The sequence below is a fragment of the Brassica oleracea genome, chromosome C1, assembly GCF_000695525.1.
Source record: "Brassica oleracea var. oleracea cultivar TO1000 chromosome C1, BOL, whole genome shotgun sequence".
NCBI lineage: Eukaryota > Viridiplantae > Streptophyta > Magnoliopsida > Brassicales > Brassicaceae > Brassica > Brassica oleracea.
In genome coordinates this window covers 41,209,293-41,230,456 of record NC_027748.1, presented here as the reverse complement: position 1 = coordinate 41,230,456, position 21,164 = coordinate 41,209,293, and the positions used below count along the sequence as shown (strand labels likewise).

Below are 21,164 nucleotides of genomic sequence, written 5' to 3'. Positions count from 1 at the left end.
AATTCATGGAAACATATTTATTGTTGCATTATATTGCTAGCTATTACAAAGTTTTGGACCATATTATATTCCGCGTGGCAAACGAGCAACATATTAAAATATGACTTTGACTAGAATAAGTCGTGCTGTGAGTCTCCAAAAAGAATGATGCTTCCTTCACACCATTGAGCTCACATGGAATGTGCACCTGCTTTCAATAAAACACTAATATTTTATACGATAGATCAATGATTTAGACGATGGGTTCATATAACTTTATTTATTTTAACATATCTGTTTTCAAATTTCAAAACATATAATATTTCTCGTGTTTAACGAGCAAAATATTAAAACTTAATAATGGATGAATCGTTTTTTCATTTTACAACTCCAAAAATTAAGCTTCCATCTATTTCCTTAACATAAGGGCTTTCATTTTTACGTTTATGTTCCTTTTTTGGGGCAGCCTATACCCAATGCTAAGCTCAGTTACAACACATAATATAGGTACCATATCTAAAACCAGCCCATTCATATCAAGAGTGGTGAAGAAACCTAATCAATGGAAAAGAGAAAATACGCTGGTCCGTGCCAACTGATTTCTCTAATTGTGAACTCTTCTTACTCAAGGAACCATGTATGCAAGGATCTGATTCGATGGTCACATGCTTCAGGATTTGATGAATCTACAAAATTTTGTTCAGACTGCATGAGGGCAATTTTATCAGTTAAATTATTTATAGTTTATCTATAAAAATTAAAAACTAACGGTTATGTTATGAATAAAGAGAAAATAGACTGAATAATTGATGTGTTTTATTTCAGAAAGTAGTTATTATGTTATATGCTTTTCAAAACTAAAGCAGAAAATTCATGTCAAAAACTTAATCTTCCTTGTATATGCCCACTGATTTATTGTGTAGTGGCAAAAATACAAAAATGAATGATAGTAACTAGTGAATTGTTCAACGAGCCAAATGCTTACGAAATCAATTGTCATTTGGATTTACCAGCATTTCAGCCTCGTCTTAAGTAGAAATCCAAATTGTTAAGAGCTACAATGTAATTAAGAGCTACAAAGTCAAATAAAACCTCCTCGGATTTTAAAAATAATATTTAAAATGTATGTCTTGACTAGCTTTCTCACGCTTATGCAGCTTAGTTTACGCATGAATTTATCACATGACATGAAGAGACACATGATTTTTTCTAGTTAAAGGAGTTTCATATATAGAACAAAAAATCAATGGCTTTAAGTTTTAAATACAACAAAAACGGAAAACAATGCTGTAAAGAGAAGCAAGACGCATAAGAAAAAATAGTTCACGAGTAAATTAGTTTGTTTATCTTCTATTATACCTGATACAGTCTTCGACAAAAAAAAAAAAACCTGATACAGTCTAATTAGTCTTTTAAAAAATGTATTGTGAGATCACGAGTAAAACAAAGCTAGATAGATTCGTTAAAGCGTAAAACATAAGAGAGAAATCTATTGAAGCAAAATAGTTTATGCCTTTTATTTTATTAAATGTTTTAGCCCAATAATGGAATCCTAGTTTTGAGGGTGGTGGAAGCAAGATAGATATACTAATGTTTTATGCATACTTATTTGTACATGCATTATAGTTTTGTAAGAAAAAATAGTTTTTTTTGTTAAAAAATAGTTATTTTAATGTTTTAATCATCTTCTGTTATTTTTTTTTTAATCTTCATCTTATTAGACACCACTGAAATCTATGAAAATATATGAAAAATCCACATAATAAACATGTGATAAATAAAATAAGAAAACATTCATCTTTTAACTCTCACTATCTCTGTAAACTACCTCTTTAAACCAGCAACATTCATGAAACTATCAAAAAGAACCTTTGAAAACACAAAACTATAATAGAAACAAAGCAAAGCACGTCAAAAGTAAATAAATAAAATTAAAAGTTTTTTACTAAATTAGTCTTTAATAAATGTATTGTGAGATCACGAGTAAAACAAAGTTAAGGGGGTGATTGGTTGGGGCCGTAGATGCTCTAAATAACCAAAATTTAGTATAGAGCCATATATGTCAACCAATCGAATTTTTTTTTTCTTAAAAAATTCACAGCAAAAAAATCTCTACAAAATCAAAATATGGCTGTAGTGAGCTTTATTTTCAGAGGAAATAAATAGTGATTTACAAAGGTACAACAAAATAATCTACAGCTTAAATTCTACAGCAAAAAATATAAAGCTACAATTCATTCCAATCACCCCTTAGATAGATTCGTTAAAGCTTAAAACATAAGAGAGAAATCTATTAAAGCAAAATAGTTTATGCCTTTGTCTACGTTTATAATTATAAATTTTATTTTATTAAATGTTTTAGCCCAATAATGGAATGCTAGTTTTGAGGGTGGTGGAAGCTAGATAGACATACTAATGTTTTATGCATACTTATTTGTACATGCATTATAGTTTTGTAAAAAAAATAGTTTTTTTTGTAAAAAGAAATAGTTATTTTAATGTTTTAATCATTTTCTCTGACTTTTTTTTTTGTTTCATCTTCATCTTATTAGACACCACTAAAATCTAGGAAACTACATGGAAAAATCCACATAATAAACATGTGATAAAAAAATAAGAAAACATTTGTTTAGCAAAAAAATAAGAAAACATTCATCTTTTAACTCTCACTATCTTTGTAAACTACCTCTTTAAACCAGCAACATTCATGAAACTATCAAAAAGAACCTTTGAAAACACAAAACTATAACAGAAACAAAGCAAAGCACGTCAAATGTAAATAAATAAAATTAAAAGTTTTTTACTAAAAAAATAGAATTGAGATAATGATAATATTTTTCTTTTCTAAGAATGTTAATATCATATTAATGATGTTCAGATTTTACAAAGTACAATCTAAGAATACTCTACCTTGGCAAAAACAAATAAAAACAAGATAGAGCAAAAAAGGCAACACAACAGAGAAATTTAAATGATCCAAAGCGACAAGAGGGATCAAAATTTCTTTCTATTCCTTCTTGCCAAAATTAAATTCTTCACATCTCTATGAATCATCCTCGAGATCACCCAGGAAGAAACACACAATTGTTGTGATAGGCGTTGTTTCTCTGTTTCCAGAGATGGTAGATAGTCGCCTGCGAAGCAAGTTTCCTTAGGATTGATGGGTTGTGGCTGGCTGACAATCTGATCCATGACAGTAGCTCATTCCAGTCCTTGAATAGTTGTTGTGATGGGTTCAAATTTATCAGTTTGCTTCCATACCTCCATGCTGAAATGACAAGTTAACAGTAGGTGATCTCTTGTCTCAGGTACTCTTGAACATAAACAGCATGAAATGGATAGTTGAAGTCCCCAAGATGCCAATCTGACTTGGGTGGGCAGTCTTTCGAGATTTTCCACCCACATGTTGAACGAGTGCTTTTGAATAGCTCCTTTGAACCACACACAGTCAGCCCAGTGCTTCTCATCCTCCCTTGGGCGCAAAGCTTGCCAAGTAACCGAGGAGGAGAATTTTGTTTCCGTTGAGTCCTCCACTTTCCATTCGAAGTAGTCATCATCAAGAGTAAGCGATGGCAGTGGGATTTTTGTTAGATGAATCTGAAGGCTTAGGGACTCCTCCGATCGGGGAGAAGCTAGCTTCCAGCCGGTAGTGGAGCATGCATCAGCCACTGATGCAGATAGAGGGATCCTCAAGGCTCGCGGTCCAGTTGGTCCAATAAACTAAAGTAGTTGGCCAATTGGAGACCATAAATCATGCCAAAAGCTTATCTTGTGACCTGAATTTAGAACACCTTTGCAAAATCGAAGAGCTAGGTGCCTCAGCTTTAATAGTTGTTTCCATGCCCAAGACTGATTGTGTGTTTCTGATAATGCCCAGAAGTTCTTGTCTTGGAGGTGATAGTGAGAATGCCACGCTACCCACAAGGATTTACTTCCAGAGAAGAGCAACCAAAACCAAATAAAACGCAGCAAAAGGACTTTATTCCAATCTGCAAAGCTTCGCAAGCCTAAACCTCCTTCACTCTTTGGGAGACATCATGTACTCCAAGCTATCTTAGCACTTCTGAACTTGTTAATGTTGCCTGTCCAAAGGAATCGAGAGAAAAGTGAATCAATCTTCTTGAGGTAGGTCTTTGGTAGTAGGAAGGTTGTTATCCAGAAAATTATGGTACCAGAGATGACAGTATTCAGAAGGAGCAGTCTTCCTGCGAAAGATAGTGTCTTGACAGCCCAGCTTTTGAAACAATTAATCAGTTTATAGAGCAGAGGGTCGTAGTATGAGATTCTTAGCTTTCTGCTCATTAGCGGGAGCCCCAGATATCTTATAGGAAGTGAACCAGAATTAAAGCCGAACCTTGTAACAACTAAGGTTTCAGCTTCGTTCAGACCAGAAGTATAGAGCTCAGTTTTGTTTCAGTTCATTGCGAGGCCAGACCACGAGGCAAAGTCATCAATACAATCAGATATACATGAAGGGAGTTCTTGCTTTCGTCAAAGAATACCATTACGTCGTCCGCAAACATCAGGTGTGTAAGTTTTAAATCAGCCGTTCTTGGATGGTAACCAATAAGGCCAGATTCGTACCTTGATAAGAGTAGCCTCGAAAATGATTCCATCGCCAGAACAAAGAGGTATGGAGACATGAGATCACCTTGTCTGATACCATTGGAGCTACTGAAATAACTGCTACTACTGCCATTTACAGAGATGGTGAAGGAGGCAGTAGATAAGCATTGAAGGACCCAATGTATGAATTTTGCAGGAATGGATAAAGCTCGAAGAGTCCCTATGATGAAGTCCCATCTGAGTGTGTCAAAAGCCTTACGCAAGTCGACTTTAAGCATAGCACTCGGCGGGGAAGCAGCTGTGTTATACCCTTGGACTAAGTCGGTTGCCAACAACACATTTTCAGCAAGTAACCTGCCCGGCATGAAAGCCGACTGAGACTGAGATATTACTCTTGGCAGGACACTTTGGAGTCATCTTGCCAACAGCTTGGATCTTTAAAAATTGTATTGAGACAGGAGATAGGTCTGAATTCCGATGGAGAGGCTGCATTTGTGATCTTGGGAATTAATACGAGAGTTGTAGCATTCCATTGCTTCAAACGACTTCCAGAGGAGAAGAATTCTAGGGTCGCTTGTGTTACCTCAGGTCCAATAATACTCCAGCATGCTTTGAAGAATTCCGAAGAAAAACCGTTAGGGCCACTGCACTTATTGTTAGGCACTGCAAAGAACTTCTCCTTAATCTCAAGAGCTGTAAAGTCTTTACAAAAGTCATGTTGTTCCTCATCAGAGCAAGAGAAGCCATAAAGTAAGTCCAAATCCGATTGTTCAAATTGCTGAGGAGTATTATTAACACCAAGGAGACTTGAGAAATATTCCACATAATGGTTTTCAATTCCAGCTTGGCTGTCGACTTTTACACCCAAATCATCAACCAAGTAATGAATGTGATTTGCTCAGCGTCGTGATGCTACCAACCTGTGGTAATAGGGCGTGTTTGCAACCCTGAGCCCCATTCAGGTTACTGATGATCTTTGTAGGTAGAAAGCCTCTTCAGCCTTAGACAGGATAGCCCATTTGCGAGAGCATTCTAGTTCCCATTCCGCATTTGCGACTGAGGGGTTGGTCAGCGTGGCATCATGGGCCGCTAACATTGCCTCATGAGCCTCCTTAGTTCTGAGCTCAATACCAGAATAGTTCATTCTGCTAAAGTCACGAATAGGTTTCTTCAAGAGTTTCAGCTTTTTGGAAACCCGACACATTGCTGATCCAGTGACATTGGAAGAGAACCACTCCTTAGCAATCATATGTAAAACTCAGGGGTTTGGAGGAGAAAATTGAAGAACTTGAAAGGCCGCTTTATCTTTGGTGAGAGAGTGTTGAGGATTACCGAAGAAGGGCAATGATCAGAGAAGTCTGGGGAGCCAAAAGATGCAACCGATGAGGGAAAGAAAATGGGCCACTGGTCATTGACGAGTACACGATCCATCTTTTTAGAAACAGGTGAGATCTTGCTCTTGTTCCACCAGGTGAAGGAGTTGCCCCTGAAATTTAGATCAACCAAATTTGCTTCCAGGAGGCATTGTCTGAAAAGTCGAGTTCTCTTGTCAATTTTTGATGTTGGGCTTGAAGAGCGTTCCTTAGGATCCAAGGTCTGATTGAAGTCACCTGGAACAATCCACGGCTTACCAGTAGCTTGCTGGGAGGTTCCAAAGTTAACAAGCGATTCCCAAAGCTCCTTTCTCAAATCTGGACAATTGGATACATAAATAATAGAAGCCAAGAAAACTGAATGGTCCGGAAGCTCAACTTCACAAGTAATCATCTGAAGTGCGTAATCATCTGAAGTGCCTTACTTAGGACCTTAACCGAGAGAGATGGGTGCCACAATACCCATATCTTACCAATATCCGAAAAGATGTAGTTATCCTCATACTGCCATTGCGGAAATAACTCATTTACAAACTTCTTCCACTTAGGCTGCTTTGCATGGGTTTCAATTAACCGTCCGAAAATTGGCTTATTTACCTTGAGCCATTTTTTAAAACCGCTGTGGTGACTGTACTAATTAATTCCGCGAACGTTCCAGCATAAAAAGTTGCGTCGACGTAACTTAAGTTGATTTGGGGCCCTTGCCCCTAGTATCCTTCAGTTCAGAGAAGTGTTTCTTACGCACCAGTCTAAAATCCTTTTCAATTTCCAAGATTTCACCTTCCTCTTGCTCTTCCTCTGATGACTCAATATCAGACGAGTCAGAAGCTACAGCTGAAGATACTTCACTCAGCGCTTTCCCCTCATTTGTGTTTGCCCGTGGAACCTGCGGTGTGATTAAGCTATTGCTAGTTCCTCCAACCTCAAAGTTCGAAGCTGTCCCAAGTTTGGTGTTAACAGTCGTCTGAGGATTCACTGTGATAACAGTCGTCTGAGGATTCACCGTGTTAACAGTCTCGTCTGAGGAGGTACTAGAGACGCTGGATGTGCATTTGTCGCAGGATTGACAATTGACCATTGCATCTCCTTAGGCTTTTCCTTTGACTTTGCTCTTCTAGTTTTCCTGCTATTTTATAAATCTTGCCTTTTTCTATGAAAAATAAATAATGATCATCATTGGTTAATATCATAACATCACACGTGGTGATAACAAACAAAACATTATGATCACTACATATTTTCCTTTTTTCTTGCGAGAAATTCTCATTATAATTAATTTATCTATAATCAGTTATTAACTTAATTATTCACTAATGGTATGAACAACTTTAGTGCTCTAACTTTAGTCGCTCTAACTTTCGACTGAAAAATCACGAAGCTGGGATTGATTAGCAAAAGTTCCATTTTCTGTAAAATTTGGTGGTAGACGTCTATGCAAATTCTGATATGACAATTGGCCAATTGTGCATGTATTGGTTCCCTTCTCTCTATTGTTGCATTGCAAGTATACATAAGAATTATATGACTAAAATAATATGGTTCATTTTTCCATGCTTGTTTTTACAAATTATGCACTACGTAAAAAGGCCAATTTAAAGAAAAAACTACTAAAACGACGTAAAAATAGTATTAACAATGACCTCTAAATATTAAAATTGTGGGTTGGGCTGGGCTGGATCATTTGTAAAACTTTTTCTCCTCTTAATAGGAAAAACCCTTTTAACAAATAAACCCATGAAGTGGTGAGTATATTTCTGATGTTTTGTATTTTCATGAGAATGTATGTTTGGGTAATGTTTCTACACACTCGGACAGGGCTCCTCGACAGAACAGTACATTGCGTCCCCTCTTATGGCAGAAGCGATCGCGATTAGGGAAGCTCCCCTCCACGCAAAGACACCCCAGTTCACCAAAATCTGCATAAAGGCAGATAACACATTCACCTCGAAGATACATCTGATGGAAATCTAGACTCAATTTGGATATCGAGACTCTATCATCTTTTTTTTCTTTCTTTTCTGCACTTCTTTTTCATTCTTCGTAGTCTGAACTCTGTTGTTGATTCTTTAGCAAAAGCAGCTGTTTGTATGCTTAACTCTACAGGGCCGTTTAAGGCTTTATCTAATGAAGTATTTGGTTGTTCAAAAAAAAAAAAAGAGTAGTGCCTTCCAACCGGATGAATACACTCTTCTTACTCTACTAAAATTACTTCTGCTAAACATGTTTTCTCTAAATTTTCTATTAATTCTTCAACTTCACTATTTGAAAGTTCCTTCTAGAGGCGAACCATTATAGAACGTTAGAAACGTTTAACAAAGAAGACACGTAAAATAAAAACAAAGACATCATACAAACACCGAGACTTTGTTTTTTTTTACTAAAACAAACTGCTGACTTTCGAGATATAACGTACATACTTTTCAAAATGTACGAGGGTCTTTGTCTTATTACGCTTAATTAGATGCGTTATTTCCAAATTGGGCTTTGAAAAGAGCCATGAGCTTCTCCTTAGGCGGCAAGACTTCCTTAATAATATTATTCCCAACGAAATTCTGCGACCAACGTTGAAGTTTTGGAAACTTCTCTGCGGTCATGATCATCACACCTGAAGCTTCTTGCGCAATTCCAAACCAATACGCTATAAAATCAGCTGCTATATCAACAAATCCAATTGTCTCTCCTCCGAAAAATTGTTTATCTCCAAGCTCTTCTTCAAGGTATTTCAAATCCTCATAAGCTTCTTCTACCATCTTCTCTCTTTCGCTTTCAGGTCCCCAACAAGCCTTCCACAATGTTAACATTACCTAAAACATACAGAACAATGCAAGTTATACATATTGGTGATGGCTTGTAAGTTGTAAGTTGTAACTAGACGATAAATCCAAGCAGTTTTTTGCATAACTATTCTCGAATATGTAAATAAATTTAACAACACTCTCCTAAGAAAAAAAGCTATGTGATGTAATCACATTCTATAAAATTAACGCTTTTCAAACATGCATATTTGGTGATAAATGCGTTTTTGATAACATGCGAACAATCTGATATTACAAAAATGCAATGTTCAAAAAAGCTGTAGACGGTAATTAATAAGACGCTGTATAAACAGCTTTTTAAAAAATGTTTTTGAAAAATAATTTCGCTTTTGATCGATTTGTTGTTTAGGTGGACAAAAATGAATGTTTTCACTATAAAATTCCACATATATATCAACATGCGTGTACCTTATCATCCACATACTTAGCCCAAAAACGGGCCATAGAGCGCTCATAAGGATCGCGAGGCAAGATTGGGTAGCTTGTCTTCCAAGTATCTTCAATGTATTCGACAATCACCAGAGACTCAGCTATCGATTTGCCTTGGTGGACGAGGACAGGGACTTTCTTGTGTATAGGGTTTAATTTGAGAAGCATAGGGCTCTTCTGAACATAAACATCTTCTTCAATGTATTCATAAGGTGTGCCCTTAAGTTTCAGGACCATTTCTACTCTTTTGCTAAAAGGACTTCCCCATAACCCCATAACCTGTACTTGTGCTTCTTGGTTCATCTTTCCCGCCTAGAAACAATAATTTGGTTTAGTTTTCTTCTTTGTATGTGTGTTCTTGAGAAATGGTGGTGAGCAGCTATTTATAGTAATTTAGGATTTGGTCAAATGTATCCACCTATCACCAATTAAATGAAGGATAAATGAATTATTGGTCATTATTGTAATTGCTAACGATGATGCCAACAATATGCTTGTTGGCTAAGATTTTGACTTTCATGGAGGGTAGTGGTTGAGCATGTAGGGATTTGTATCTATTGTGATTTAATTACCACATAGTTTTTTTTTTTTGCATGGTCAGACATTTTTTTCTTTTAGTCTACATTCTTTGTCTACATTCTTTTAGTTGTTTAAAATGTCACACAATTTAAAGTGCTAGTACATAACGTTTTATTGTACATTTTGTCATCCTGACCTTCGATGTGAAACTATGAAGTATGAACATATATTAGTACCTTCAGAATTTTCAAAGTTATAAGTTTTCCTCCCTGATCGATACGTGATTGAAAATAAAAGATTGGTACCCTCAGTTTTTGACGGATCCAATAACTTTCTTATTAAGTTATTTTTCACTCTGACTCGTTCCTATTGATTACGTAAGCGATTACGTTCGTAGATTTTGAAGAAATGGGTTCTTAGAGCAAGATTAACCCCAGTCTTTTATTTGGGTTTCTTAATTCATGATTTGACATTTTTTTATATATTTTTCGGCTACAAAACGTCTTTTATATCTCTTATTTAAAAGATGGTTCTTAGTTTTTCTAGATAAGAATCGTCTCTTAGCCAAATCTAAGAGCACCGTTAACGCGGGTTCTTAACCCATGTATTTAGTGTTTTTAGGTTTAAAAAAAAGAAAATTATGTAATTAAATTAGAGACGTGGCTTAATTAAGGTTCAGAAGAAACGGGTCTTATGTCACACGTGTCACACGTTCAGCATTCTCTCTCTCTCACGACCAAATCATCTTCTCTCCTTCTCTCGTGACTCTTCGACGACTCCGACTCCATCCAGTGATTGGTCTCGTTTAAGAGGCCGAGGAGGGTGAGAGGATGATGATGATGATGGAAAGAATCTTCGAGAGAGCTTCTGGTTTCTCTAAGAACTTGATTCTCAGATTCTCGGCGTCGCGGTTTCACGGCGAGTCCCTCGATTCCTCCGTCTCACTCGTTCTCATTCCCTGCGTCCATGTCTTCCATTGCCAGGTTCCCATATCAAAAAAGTCTCGTCCTTTTCGCTCTCTTTGATTTCCAAATTCGAAATCTCAAAACAGAATCCCATTGTTTTACATGACGCAGTTGGAATCGTGGCAAAGATAACAGATTGTATATATTCCTCCTTCTGATGAAGACAAGTCTTGAGAGTGGAACTTGATATGAAAGTCGAAAGCTTTTGATAGTGAATCACAGATTGCAATAGATTTGGTGATGAAAAGATGGTTTCTTTGACAGTGAGTTTATATTTGATCCGGTGAAATGGTCGAGACACCAAGTGGGTGAAGAAGATTTTCAAGCTATTGCGCAAACATACGGTGCCATGAACTCGGTTGTGCGTGTGCCTTCTATAGATCCCAAGTATAAGATACATTTTCTTATGGCAGATTTTATCGGCTAAGTTATGGAAAAGATGTAATCAACATTCACCATGGTCTCTTGCCATCATTCAAGGGCAGATATCCAACAAAATAGGTCCTTCGGTTTTCTCATTGCTCTCTACCTTGTCTTATGGTTTGGTCTCTTTGTTCTGTGTCTCTTAGTATTCTAGATTCTTTGTGCAGGCCTTTGATGCAGGTGTGAAGCTGATTGGAGCAACAAGCCACTTTGTTACTGAGGAACTTGATGCAGGGCCTATCATTGAACAAATGGTAACTTTGTCTGCCAACTATTTGATTAGTACCTTCTACAAGATGATTGTAAACCATTAGCGAACGTGTAGACTGTGGAGTTACACTAGGGTTAGTGGTAAAATGAAGATTATGGGGATTGTGAAGAAGCACGTTACAGTTAAAATGAACTGCACGATGGATGTGACTGTGAACATCCCGCGACGACACGCCATCAAGATGTCGAGTGCAACTGCAAGAACAATATCGATCTTTAAGTTTTTGGTTTCCACATTAGGATTTGCCTCAACGTTCTTAATAGTTTCATTACCAAATTATTTGGTCATTTGATTATAACAGCACCATGTACAAGTGTGTTTTGACTTTCTCGTACTTTAAGAAAATTGTTTTTCTTAACACTTGCTATGATTTTTTTTTTTTTTTGGTAAACCACTTGTTATCATTTTGAATGGAGTAAATATGAGGTTTGTACTATAGACATCACAAGATCAATGTTACAAGGCTCGAAAACGTTCAACGTTACAACTTACAACCCTTTGTTCTTCCTTCTCGTGTTCTTCCTTTCTTTCTCCTTCTCATGTTCTTCTTTCTCATGTTCAAAATATTCATCTAAATCTAAAACAATTTCTATCTTGTAAATAATTTCTATAAACAATTTTTATCTTATGGCATCTTCTTCTCAAAACAATTTCGAAGGATTAATTGATGATAATTTTGATCAACATTTTGATCAAACGTTCGAGAATCTTTTCGTCGATTATGGTGGTCAAGAAGATGAGAGGAAGGAAAGGAAAAAACAAGTTTATATCGAAAGAAATTTTTCAAATTATTATCGTTTACTTTACTAATCTTTGTTTTTATGTTTTTTTTTTAAATCTATGTTTAAAATGTTTACTTTTACAATGTTTTATTTAATTAATAAATTTTATCTTTAATTAAAAAAGTTCAATTTTTTTTAAAAAAACCCACAAATAAGAGATTTCCATTGGAGCACAAAAAAATTGGTGTCTCTTAATGGTCTCTTAAGTAACATTTAATATTTAAAAATTATTAAGAGATCCAAAGTGAGTTTTTGGGTTAATGATGCTCTAGGAACCCCAGTTAAGAGACCGGAGTTAATCATGGTCTCATTTTCTAACTGGGTTTTTTTTTTAAAAGGCCATCATCATTTCTAGGCCCAACCTTTTAACTAGTGAGTATGAAGGTAACATCTTTAACTTAAAAATCTTTGAGAGGCGAAAACAAACCTACTAACGAAGTTGGCCACTGTTTTTGTTTGAGAATGATTAATTATTTTGTACACAGTTTCATTGTTTGATTAGTAAATCTAATTCACATAATTCAAGAAGTTTTCATTATTTTATAAAATCAATTAGTTAACATGTTGGTTAACCACGTTCTAAAACGCGGGGAAAAATCATTGGCTTATCAAATTATCCATCGAACATTTCGAATTGGCTTTGGATGTGCTCAAATGTGAAGTTCATATCATTGTTTTATAAGCTTTTGTTTCAATTGATATTTGAATTTTCGTTTTCTCCGCTTTTTCTGCTATCATTTATATAGAAAAATAAAAATATACAAATACATGCAGATTAACATAGCTATGCCAATATTTTTCTTTTTGAAAATACTATTTTGGAAATAAGAGAAAAGAGAAATTCTCTAGGATAGCTATTTTTAAGTTTTTGTCACAAAATAGCTCTCAATGAAGAAAATGACCAAAATAAGTTTTATTAAAAAATAAAAACGTATTTTTACTCTAGAGTTAACTAATCTAGACTTAGGGTTTAGAGTGAAGGGGTGTAGTTTTTGGAATAGGGGAGTATTAGGGATATATATCCCACATCGGGAATTCTAAAGGACATTAAGTAATATATAAAGGGTTAGGACCAATCCACTAATCACCAATTGGTTTTAAGTTGGAATCCCATAATTAAACCCGAATCTAACATGGTATCAGAGCCCAGATCCTAAATACCCTAAAACTCCTAATCAAAATTAAAATTAACCCTTTTGACCGGGTATAAAGGTCATGATTAACCCTTCCAACCGGGTATAAAAGTTGTGTTAAACTCGCTTAACCGAGTATAAATGTCCTAAAGTTCCGAGATTTATGACCGATAAGAGCCATTATCTCGAGGAGGGGTATTAGGGATATATATCCCACATCGGGAATTCTAAGGGACATTAAGTAATATATAAAGGGTTAGAGCCAATCCACTAATCACCAATTGGTTTTAAGTTGAAATCCCATAATTAAACCCGAATTTAACATTTTGAAATTGATAATTTCATGACTATAGAGATTCATTTTGTATTAAACATTAACTTGTTAATAAAGTGTTTGTTTTTTTTGGGGGGGGAAATGGGAACCTACCTAAATTGATAGTAGGCAAATGGTGACCACCTTGAATGCTTTGTTCTACATGTTTTTTTTTTTTTTTTTTTTTTTTTTTTTGTTAACTTGAATGGGTTCGGGCCTTCGGCCTTAATCCCCCTAGACCCGGGGCCGGCCTGCGCTGATACCGATAACATGGCGTAAAGCACCCCTCTCCATGGGAATCGAAGTAGAGATGCAATGAAACCTACTCCAAGCACTAAACCACTAGCCCAACGCACCTTGGTTCTTTGTTCTACATGTTCCCGACCTTTCTTCTTCGTTTTGTGAATCAATTTCTCGTAAACCAAAACATAAAACGCCTAAAATTATTTATGCATGCAAAGTGCTATTCTCGCTTCGTAATCACTAAAAAATAAAAAGGAAAATCGAAATATATAGGCATATTTTTTTGGAAGTTGAAAAACAAAAAACAGGATATTTCTTGGAATTGTTGAAACTACATATCACTTCCCAATTATGTTTGACCCTTCGGCTTCATCCTCCTTATAAGTAGATCAAATAAAACTGGTTTGGCTTTCATTTTCTGTATCCGTGCTTTTGGTGGAGTTGCTTTCTTGGTATCATTCGTTTTAGTTTGCCTTGTAAGACAAGCTATGTAGCTATGTTCTAGTAATTAATTAAGTACGAACAGTACTAACGTTTTTTCCTGTTATTAGGTTGCAGAAATTTCTTGTAACATGAATTGGGAAGAGAAGACTAGACTGGTTAACAAAGTCTTCTCTTGGTCAATTGAAGATATTCTCAACAAAGACATCTTCAAAACAAATATAAGGACGATACCAGACACGTTTAGGTCCGTTGATGAGTACCTTAAGTGCTTTGTTCCTCATCTACTAGAGGAAACACGGACAGAGTTGTCCTCAAGCTTGGGATCTTTGTCAAAATCTCCTGTCTGTCGCATAAGCTCTGCCGAGGCAACGAAAATAGAATTACCGAGTAAAACATCAAACATTTTCCTTGTATCACTGATGAAATTTAATGCAGAAGGAAACAGAACAAAGTACGAGCCGAAATGTGGTGATGTCATTGCTCTCACGACAACATCAGGGTCAAGACGCGTCTATGACTTGAACCCTCTGGTTCTTGCATATGTATTCTCTGTTGAAGATGAGCTAGGTTTCTCTGTTGAAGATGAGCTAGGTTTCTCTGTTTATTTGTCTACCTCCATATCCATCGATGAGGGCTTTTCATTTAGTTCTTTTGTTTATCTAATGAATTTAACCACAAACACTCGTATCTGGAACGCTTTGCACGCATGTGGCAATTTGAGTCTCATCAACAGTGTCCTTCAGGCTAATACTGCGGTAAGTAAATAAAAAGAACATATTTGATTATAATTTTTTTTCTTATTATAATTTTTTGCGTTTATTGTTATATTCGTATAATATGTATTTTTATGCTATTTTTTTTTGAGCCTAGAACTATATTTTATAAAAACAAGCTTATTGCATAGGTTTAATACTTTGAGTTGAATATCTCAACTTTTGAGATCCCCATTCTGTTTCAAAAAAAAAAAAAAAAAAAAGAGATCCCCATTCATTTAAATAATTTTTTTTTGTTTATTGTGAAAACCCCAAAATTAAGAAACTATGCAATAGAAAATGCTTTTAATCTCTAGACAAAACATGAGGCTATGTAAGTAAATAAAAAAACATATATGATTATAAATTCTTTTTTTTTTAATTATAAATTTTTGTTTTTGTTATATTCATATAATATGTATTTTATGCTATTTTTGTTGAGCCAACTATATTTTATAAGAACAAGCTTATTGCATAGGGGTTTAATGTTGAAAACCCCAAAATTAAGAAACTATGCAATACATGCTAAAGACAAAACATGCGGCTAATGGGGAATGATTGTGGTTATTCTTCTATTTTCAGGAAACAGAGAACTCTGTTCCTTCAAGGGATTGGGGAAAAGATGTTTTGGATATGATACGTTCAGCCAACTTGAACTATAGTCAGGAATCTGCAATTTCAAGTTGCCTTGAGACAAGGAATCTACGTGACAAGACTTGTGTGAAACTAATATGGGGACCACCTGGTACTGACAAAACAAAGACGGTTGCTACTCTTCTCTTTGCCCTTCTCAACCTAGGTTGCAAAACAGTTGTGTGCGCTCCTACAAACACTGCTGTGGTTGAAGTTGCATCTAGGCTCTTGGTGTTGACGTGTTGTTTAAGGGATCCTCTTCGTCTGAACATTCTGCTTACGGTCTGGGGAATATTGTCTTAGCCGGGAACCGAGGCAGGATGGGGATAGACAGCAAGAATGAAGATCTCCTTGATGTGTTTCTTGATCATCGCATCAGTAAACTAAAGGAACTTTTATCGCCACTGACTGGGTGGAAACAGAGTTTGGAGCTGGTCATAAAGTTTATTGAAGACCCGGAGTCTCATTACAAGGAATATCTCTTGATATGTGAAGAAAAGGAGAAGGAAAGAGGCAAAAAGAAGAAAAGCATTGTTTCAAATTTTGGAGAGTATATAAAGAAGATTTTTGATAGGTTAAGTGATGAATTGGAGGCTAATATGGTGGATTTGTACACACATCTGCCTAAGTCTGATCATGTGAAGAAAATGGTCGAAGGCTGCGATGCTCTTCTTGGTGTCAAACAATTCTTGGAGGAGAATTCGTCTAAAGATGATTTTAAGATTGGCAGCTCCTTATTTGATAGCTTCAACAAAATCATAGGTCTTGATTTCCTTCAGCCTCTACGTTTGCTTCCCAGCCGTTTTGGGGTTCATGCCTCGTTGGAAGATGAGGATATAAGGAAATTTTGCCTCACTAATGCACACATTATCTTCTGTACTGCCTCTGGTGCTGCAGAAATGACCGCGGAGAGGACAGGATCCGTAGAGCTGCTAGTAGTTGATGAGGCAGCTCAACTTAAGGAATGTGAATCAGCTGCTGCATTGCAACTTCAAGGCCTGCACCATGCTGTTCTAATAGGAGACGAGCTGCAACTACCAGCAATGGTGCAAAGCGAGGTATCACAAATTGTACTGTATATATTGTTATTTTAAATATAGTTTCTGTGAAACTTTTAAATCTTTTTTAAGTTTTATTTTTTAAGAATGCAAATGTGGAAATAGCGTTTGAAGCATAGTCTTGTGTTACACATGCAGGTATGTGAGAAGGCCAAATTTGGGAGAAGCCTGTTTGAGAGATTGGTTTTGCTTGGCCATAACAAACATTTGCTTGACGTTCAATACCGTATGCATCCCTCTATAAGTCTTTTCCCCAACATAGAGTTTTATGACGGGAAGATCTCTGATGCTGCGAATGTCAAAGAAAGCAACTATCAAAAGAGGTTTCTTGAAGGAAGCATGTTTGGTTCTTTCTCGTTTATCAACGTGGGACTTGGGAAAGAGGAGTTTGGTGATGGACATAGTCCCAAGAACATAGTTGAAGTTGCTGTTATTTCTGATATCATATCCAAACTTTTCAAAGGTATACTATTTTACTCATCTATAATATTATAGAAAATTACTATATCATACTAAATATATTCAGAATAACATAGTATGTGTGTTTTTTTCAAAAAATATGCATTGCATGTAGATCATATATATATATATATTATATTATGAAAACGCATTGTATAGAGATACTATGTTTTATATTCTTTTGTAATTTGTAAATTATTTGAAGCAGTGTCATGTGAGACAAAGACGAAGATGAGCGTTGGGGTTATTTCACCTTATAAAGGTCAAATAAGAGCAATCCAAGAGAGAGCTGGAGATAAGTACACTTCTCTATTAGGTGATGAGCTTTTCACTTTGAATGTTCGGTCGGTTGATGGGTTTCAAGGAGGAGAAGAAGATGTCATTATCATATCCACCGTCAGAAGTAACGGCAACGGAAAAGTAGGGTTTCTCAGTAACCGTCAAAGAGCCAACGTAGCACTCACTCGTGCAAGGCACTGTTTATGGGTGATTGGGAATGGGACAACTCTGGCGTTGAGTGATTCGATTTGGACAAAGCTGATAAGGGACTCGAAGAGGCGTGGATGTTTCTATGATGCTGTTAATGACAAGAACCTAAGAGAAAGAGAAGTCATGAATGATGCTCTGCTTGAGGTCGGCATGTCTGATGTGTTTTCGAGTTTTCGATCTCTTTCTATCCGGAAAGGTAGAAGAAATGCATGGTAGTTGTGTAAACTCATTTTACATATCTATGTTTATTTATTATTTCCTCAATAAAACTTTATGTGCTTTGTCCAAAAAAATAATTATGTGATTGTGAACTTGGTTATTTATGTGTGGTTATTTTACTACATCTAGGTGTTTTTAAAATGGTGTTATTTTTTGACAAATGATCTCATTAATAACAAATTAAAAATACATCATCAATAAACACATTTAAGTTACAAAAAAATAAAATAAACAAACACATTTTCTTAAACATATTATTACATAGGTATTAGATATGCCATAGAATGATGTTGTAGGAACTTTATTTTACTACTATAGGACAACTGATATTTGTAAAGAATAATAAGAACATAAATTAAAATTTCAATACCGAAATATAAAAATAAAGAAGAATTGCAGAGTCGAGATAGTTAATCTCTTTCCTTAAATCTTTAAACGCCCCGTAGTGTGACGGTTTCATGGCGCTCAGATTCCCAGGATACAACTGTAGCATTGTTTCCGTTTACCATCACCGAAAAACAGAATCTATCGACCCTATTTCTATGACGTACTCTCAGACTCAAAAAAAAAAAAATAGCATAACTATTCTGAGTGGGAGAAATGTTTCTTGATTGTATGAATGTGTGTATTTTCTATAATGCTAGCAAGCCCTTTTATAGAAAAATTATGAGAAGCACAAGTTTCATTTTTCAACACAAAAAATGAAACCTCCATGGTGCACTAATGGAGTCTTTAATTCTTGTCAATTATTATGTGAATCTATTCCACATTTTGACCAAGAAATTAAAGAGTAAAATTATTTTTTGTTTGACCAATTCAAACTAAATAATATACTTTAAAATGAATTTTTTTTTATATTTTATCAATATAAAAGATCAACATATATTTGATTTAAGTTAATGAACATGATGTCCAACTAACAAATCAAATCCCAAATTCAAGATCAAATATCTAATGTATGTATTTGCTACTTTATACAAGATTCTCAAATCACACACATTACACCTCCATTTCTCATTCAAATAAAACTTTATTTTTGACATATGAATACTTTATTCATAATGTTCAAAAAATAGTTCCAACAGATATAACATAAGAAATGAATTTGACTTAAATATAGTTTTATTCTCTAACAGAAAGTAAATCAGATATTGTCCTTTTGGTTTCAGTTCATATGGGCAAATATTAAATTGAAATTTAGAATAATTTCTTGCTAACAAGATTAATATTCTCATAATATATAAATTTCAACTTCAAGGTTTTGAAGTTCATAAAAGACAAAAAAGAGTTTAAAGGTCATTATTAAAGTAGTTATATTTTACACGACAAACATAGACACGCAAATATAATGGTGTTGTGACATTATTGGTAACTTTATTCTTTTCTTTTTCTTAAAATATTATATGTTATAAATACATTTTCTTTTGTTTTAGATATAAAACAAAATTTTAGCGTTTTCAGTATTTTTAGCTATTTTATACATTTATTTTTGACTAGTTATATTTTATACGACAAACATAGACACATAGATATAAATATCTTTTCTTCTGTTTTAGATATAAAATAAAATTATAAAAAAAATTCAAAGACTCATTTATAAATAAAAAGTCTTATTACTAAAATGAGTTTGTGAATAGTTTATTCATAATTTTTTTTTCTTCCAAAAAATGATGCTTTATTGAATAATATTTTCTCTAAGTTTTCCTTCAAAATGAAAAATTATTAGAGATGGTCCGAAGAACTGAACTGAATCTGATTCGAAAAATAGTACTGAATCTGAACTGAAATTGGTTAAATATCCGAACGTATATCTTCTATCTAAATATACTCTCTTTTTCTCCTTGCCAAATCTATTGATTTTTCCTAAAGATATATCTCCTTAATCATAAACCAATGATCAGCTTCTTCAAAGATATCTTTGATGAAAGAAGAACCCAAAGCAATTTTTCCTTCAAACAAGAAGGCATTTCTGCTTTTCCAAATTGACCACTGTACTATCAAACTATGTCACAAGTTTTCATACTCAAGATGCAAAAGAGAACACCCAGTTCGAAAATATAAAATTAGTTTTGTTTTTTTAACAAAATAAAAACCCCAGTATATTTATTTATAAGAAAAAGATTGAGAAGACGACGTATTTCCACACTAGAACTATCATATAGTAACAAATGTACACAATCTTTCAACCTCGTCCTAATTGCCCACCTTATAACTATCACAACCAATTTCCACACACGATAATAGTTCGAAACCCGTTTCCATACAAACCAAAATTTGGCTTGGTTTTAATGGTTTATGATACTAATCGATAGTAAATCAGTTCGTATCGGTTGATATTGGTATAATCCGACCCAAACGAAGATCCCGACTAAGGTTCGATTTAAACCCAACCCGAACTCCTTTTACAAACCCCAAATCGATTTCATCTCTTAGAACCCTAAAATCAAAAAATTCAGAGCAGAGATTCAGAGCAAAGATTTAGAGCAAAGATTCAGAGCAGAGACAGAGACAAACCCAGAAAGTATGAGTAATGAATCTGGAAATTCGAGTGGAGTCTCTAGCGCTCGAGCAAGAGGTCGCGTTGTTGGTGAGCCGAAGAGCTGTTGGTGAGGCTGGGAGAATTAGTTATCCCCTTGATGTCGAAGTCAACCGCAAATCCTAACAGGAGATACTTTTGGTGTGCTTTTGCAGTGGAGAAAAAGGTTAATTTCTTTCCCTAGTTTCTTTGTATAAATGTCATTGTTCAAAATGTGAGGTTGAATCCAATTTTGTATGTTTTGTAGCTGAGTAAGGATAACCACGCTTATAAATGGGTTGATGAGGCATTGTTGGATGAGGTTGAAGCATTGTCATTTATACAACGTCTATCCCATCATCATTTTTCAGGCAATCAAGCTCAACAGAATAATTAACATTCGAGCTTCTTATCTCAGAGCAGTATTCCATCAGCCGTCCAAACTGCTCATCATACTTTCTTTCAATCCATCTAAGGGCCTTGTTCCTAGCATGTTGGCATTGCGGCCTACTAACACTGATCTTCCAGTTTTCCATGACTAGCTGCTCAATCTTCATAGGATGAAATACTCAGGTTCTTCTCTGATCTTGTCAACAAACAAGCGAGCTATTTGTGGAACTTTAAGCATCTCGCAAGTACTCGTAAGAACACATGTATGATCCTTCTTCAATATCTTCACTTGCCACTTGTTGGGAGACTTTTCTGAGGATGAGCAGTAAATGCGCCAAGAGCAACCTTTGCCTACACATACAAATGCAATCTTTGTCTTGTCATATCGATTCT

At 35.2% G+C, this 21,164-nt stretch overlaps 1 protein-coding gene, 1 long non-coding RNA gene and 1 pseudogene across 2 annotated transcripts; 2 read left to right on the top strand and 1 right to left on the bottom strand.

Moving 5' to 3' along the window:
• Positions 1-8,199: 8,199 nt before the first annotated feature.
• LOC106297462 (glutathione S-transferase U8) lies at positions 8,200-9,499 on the bottom strand. The gene is made up of 2 exons (XM_013733698.1): positions 9,143-9,499; positions 8,200-8,722 (listed from the first exon to the last, which is right to left on the bottom strand). Exons 1-2 carry the CDS (start codon positions 9,464-9,466, stop codon positions 8,372-8,374), a joined length of 675 nt encoding a protein of 224 aa, XP_013589152.1. The 5' UTR covers positions 9,467-9,499; the 3' UTR covers positions 8,200-8,371.
• An 897-nt stretch (positions 9,500-10,396) lies between these two features.
• Positions 10,397-11,669, top strand: LOC106297067. The gene is made up of 3 exons (XR_001261384.1): positions 10,397-10,665; positions 10,759-11,148; positions 11,238-11,669. It is a non-coding gene; the product is annotated as an uncharacterized LOC106297067 (long non-coding RNA).
• A 2,715-nt stretch (positions 11,670-14,384) lies between these two features.
• On the top strand, positions 14,385-17,880 carry LOC106340595 (annotated as a pseudogene).
• Positions 17,881-21,164: the final 3,284 nt, after the last annotated feature.

Bases quoted from the DNA above. Each gene is read 5' to 3' on its own strand.
- LOC106297462 (XM_013733698.1), bottom strand. From the start codon at position 9,466: ATGAACCAAGAAGCACAAGTACAGGTTATGGGGTTATGGGGAAGTCCT. The intron at 8,723-9,142 runs GTACACGCATGT...TGTATGTTTTAG, and splicing joins CTAAGTATGTGGATGATAAG to GTAATGTTAACATTGTGGAA.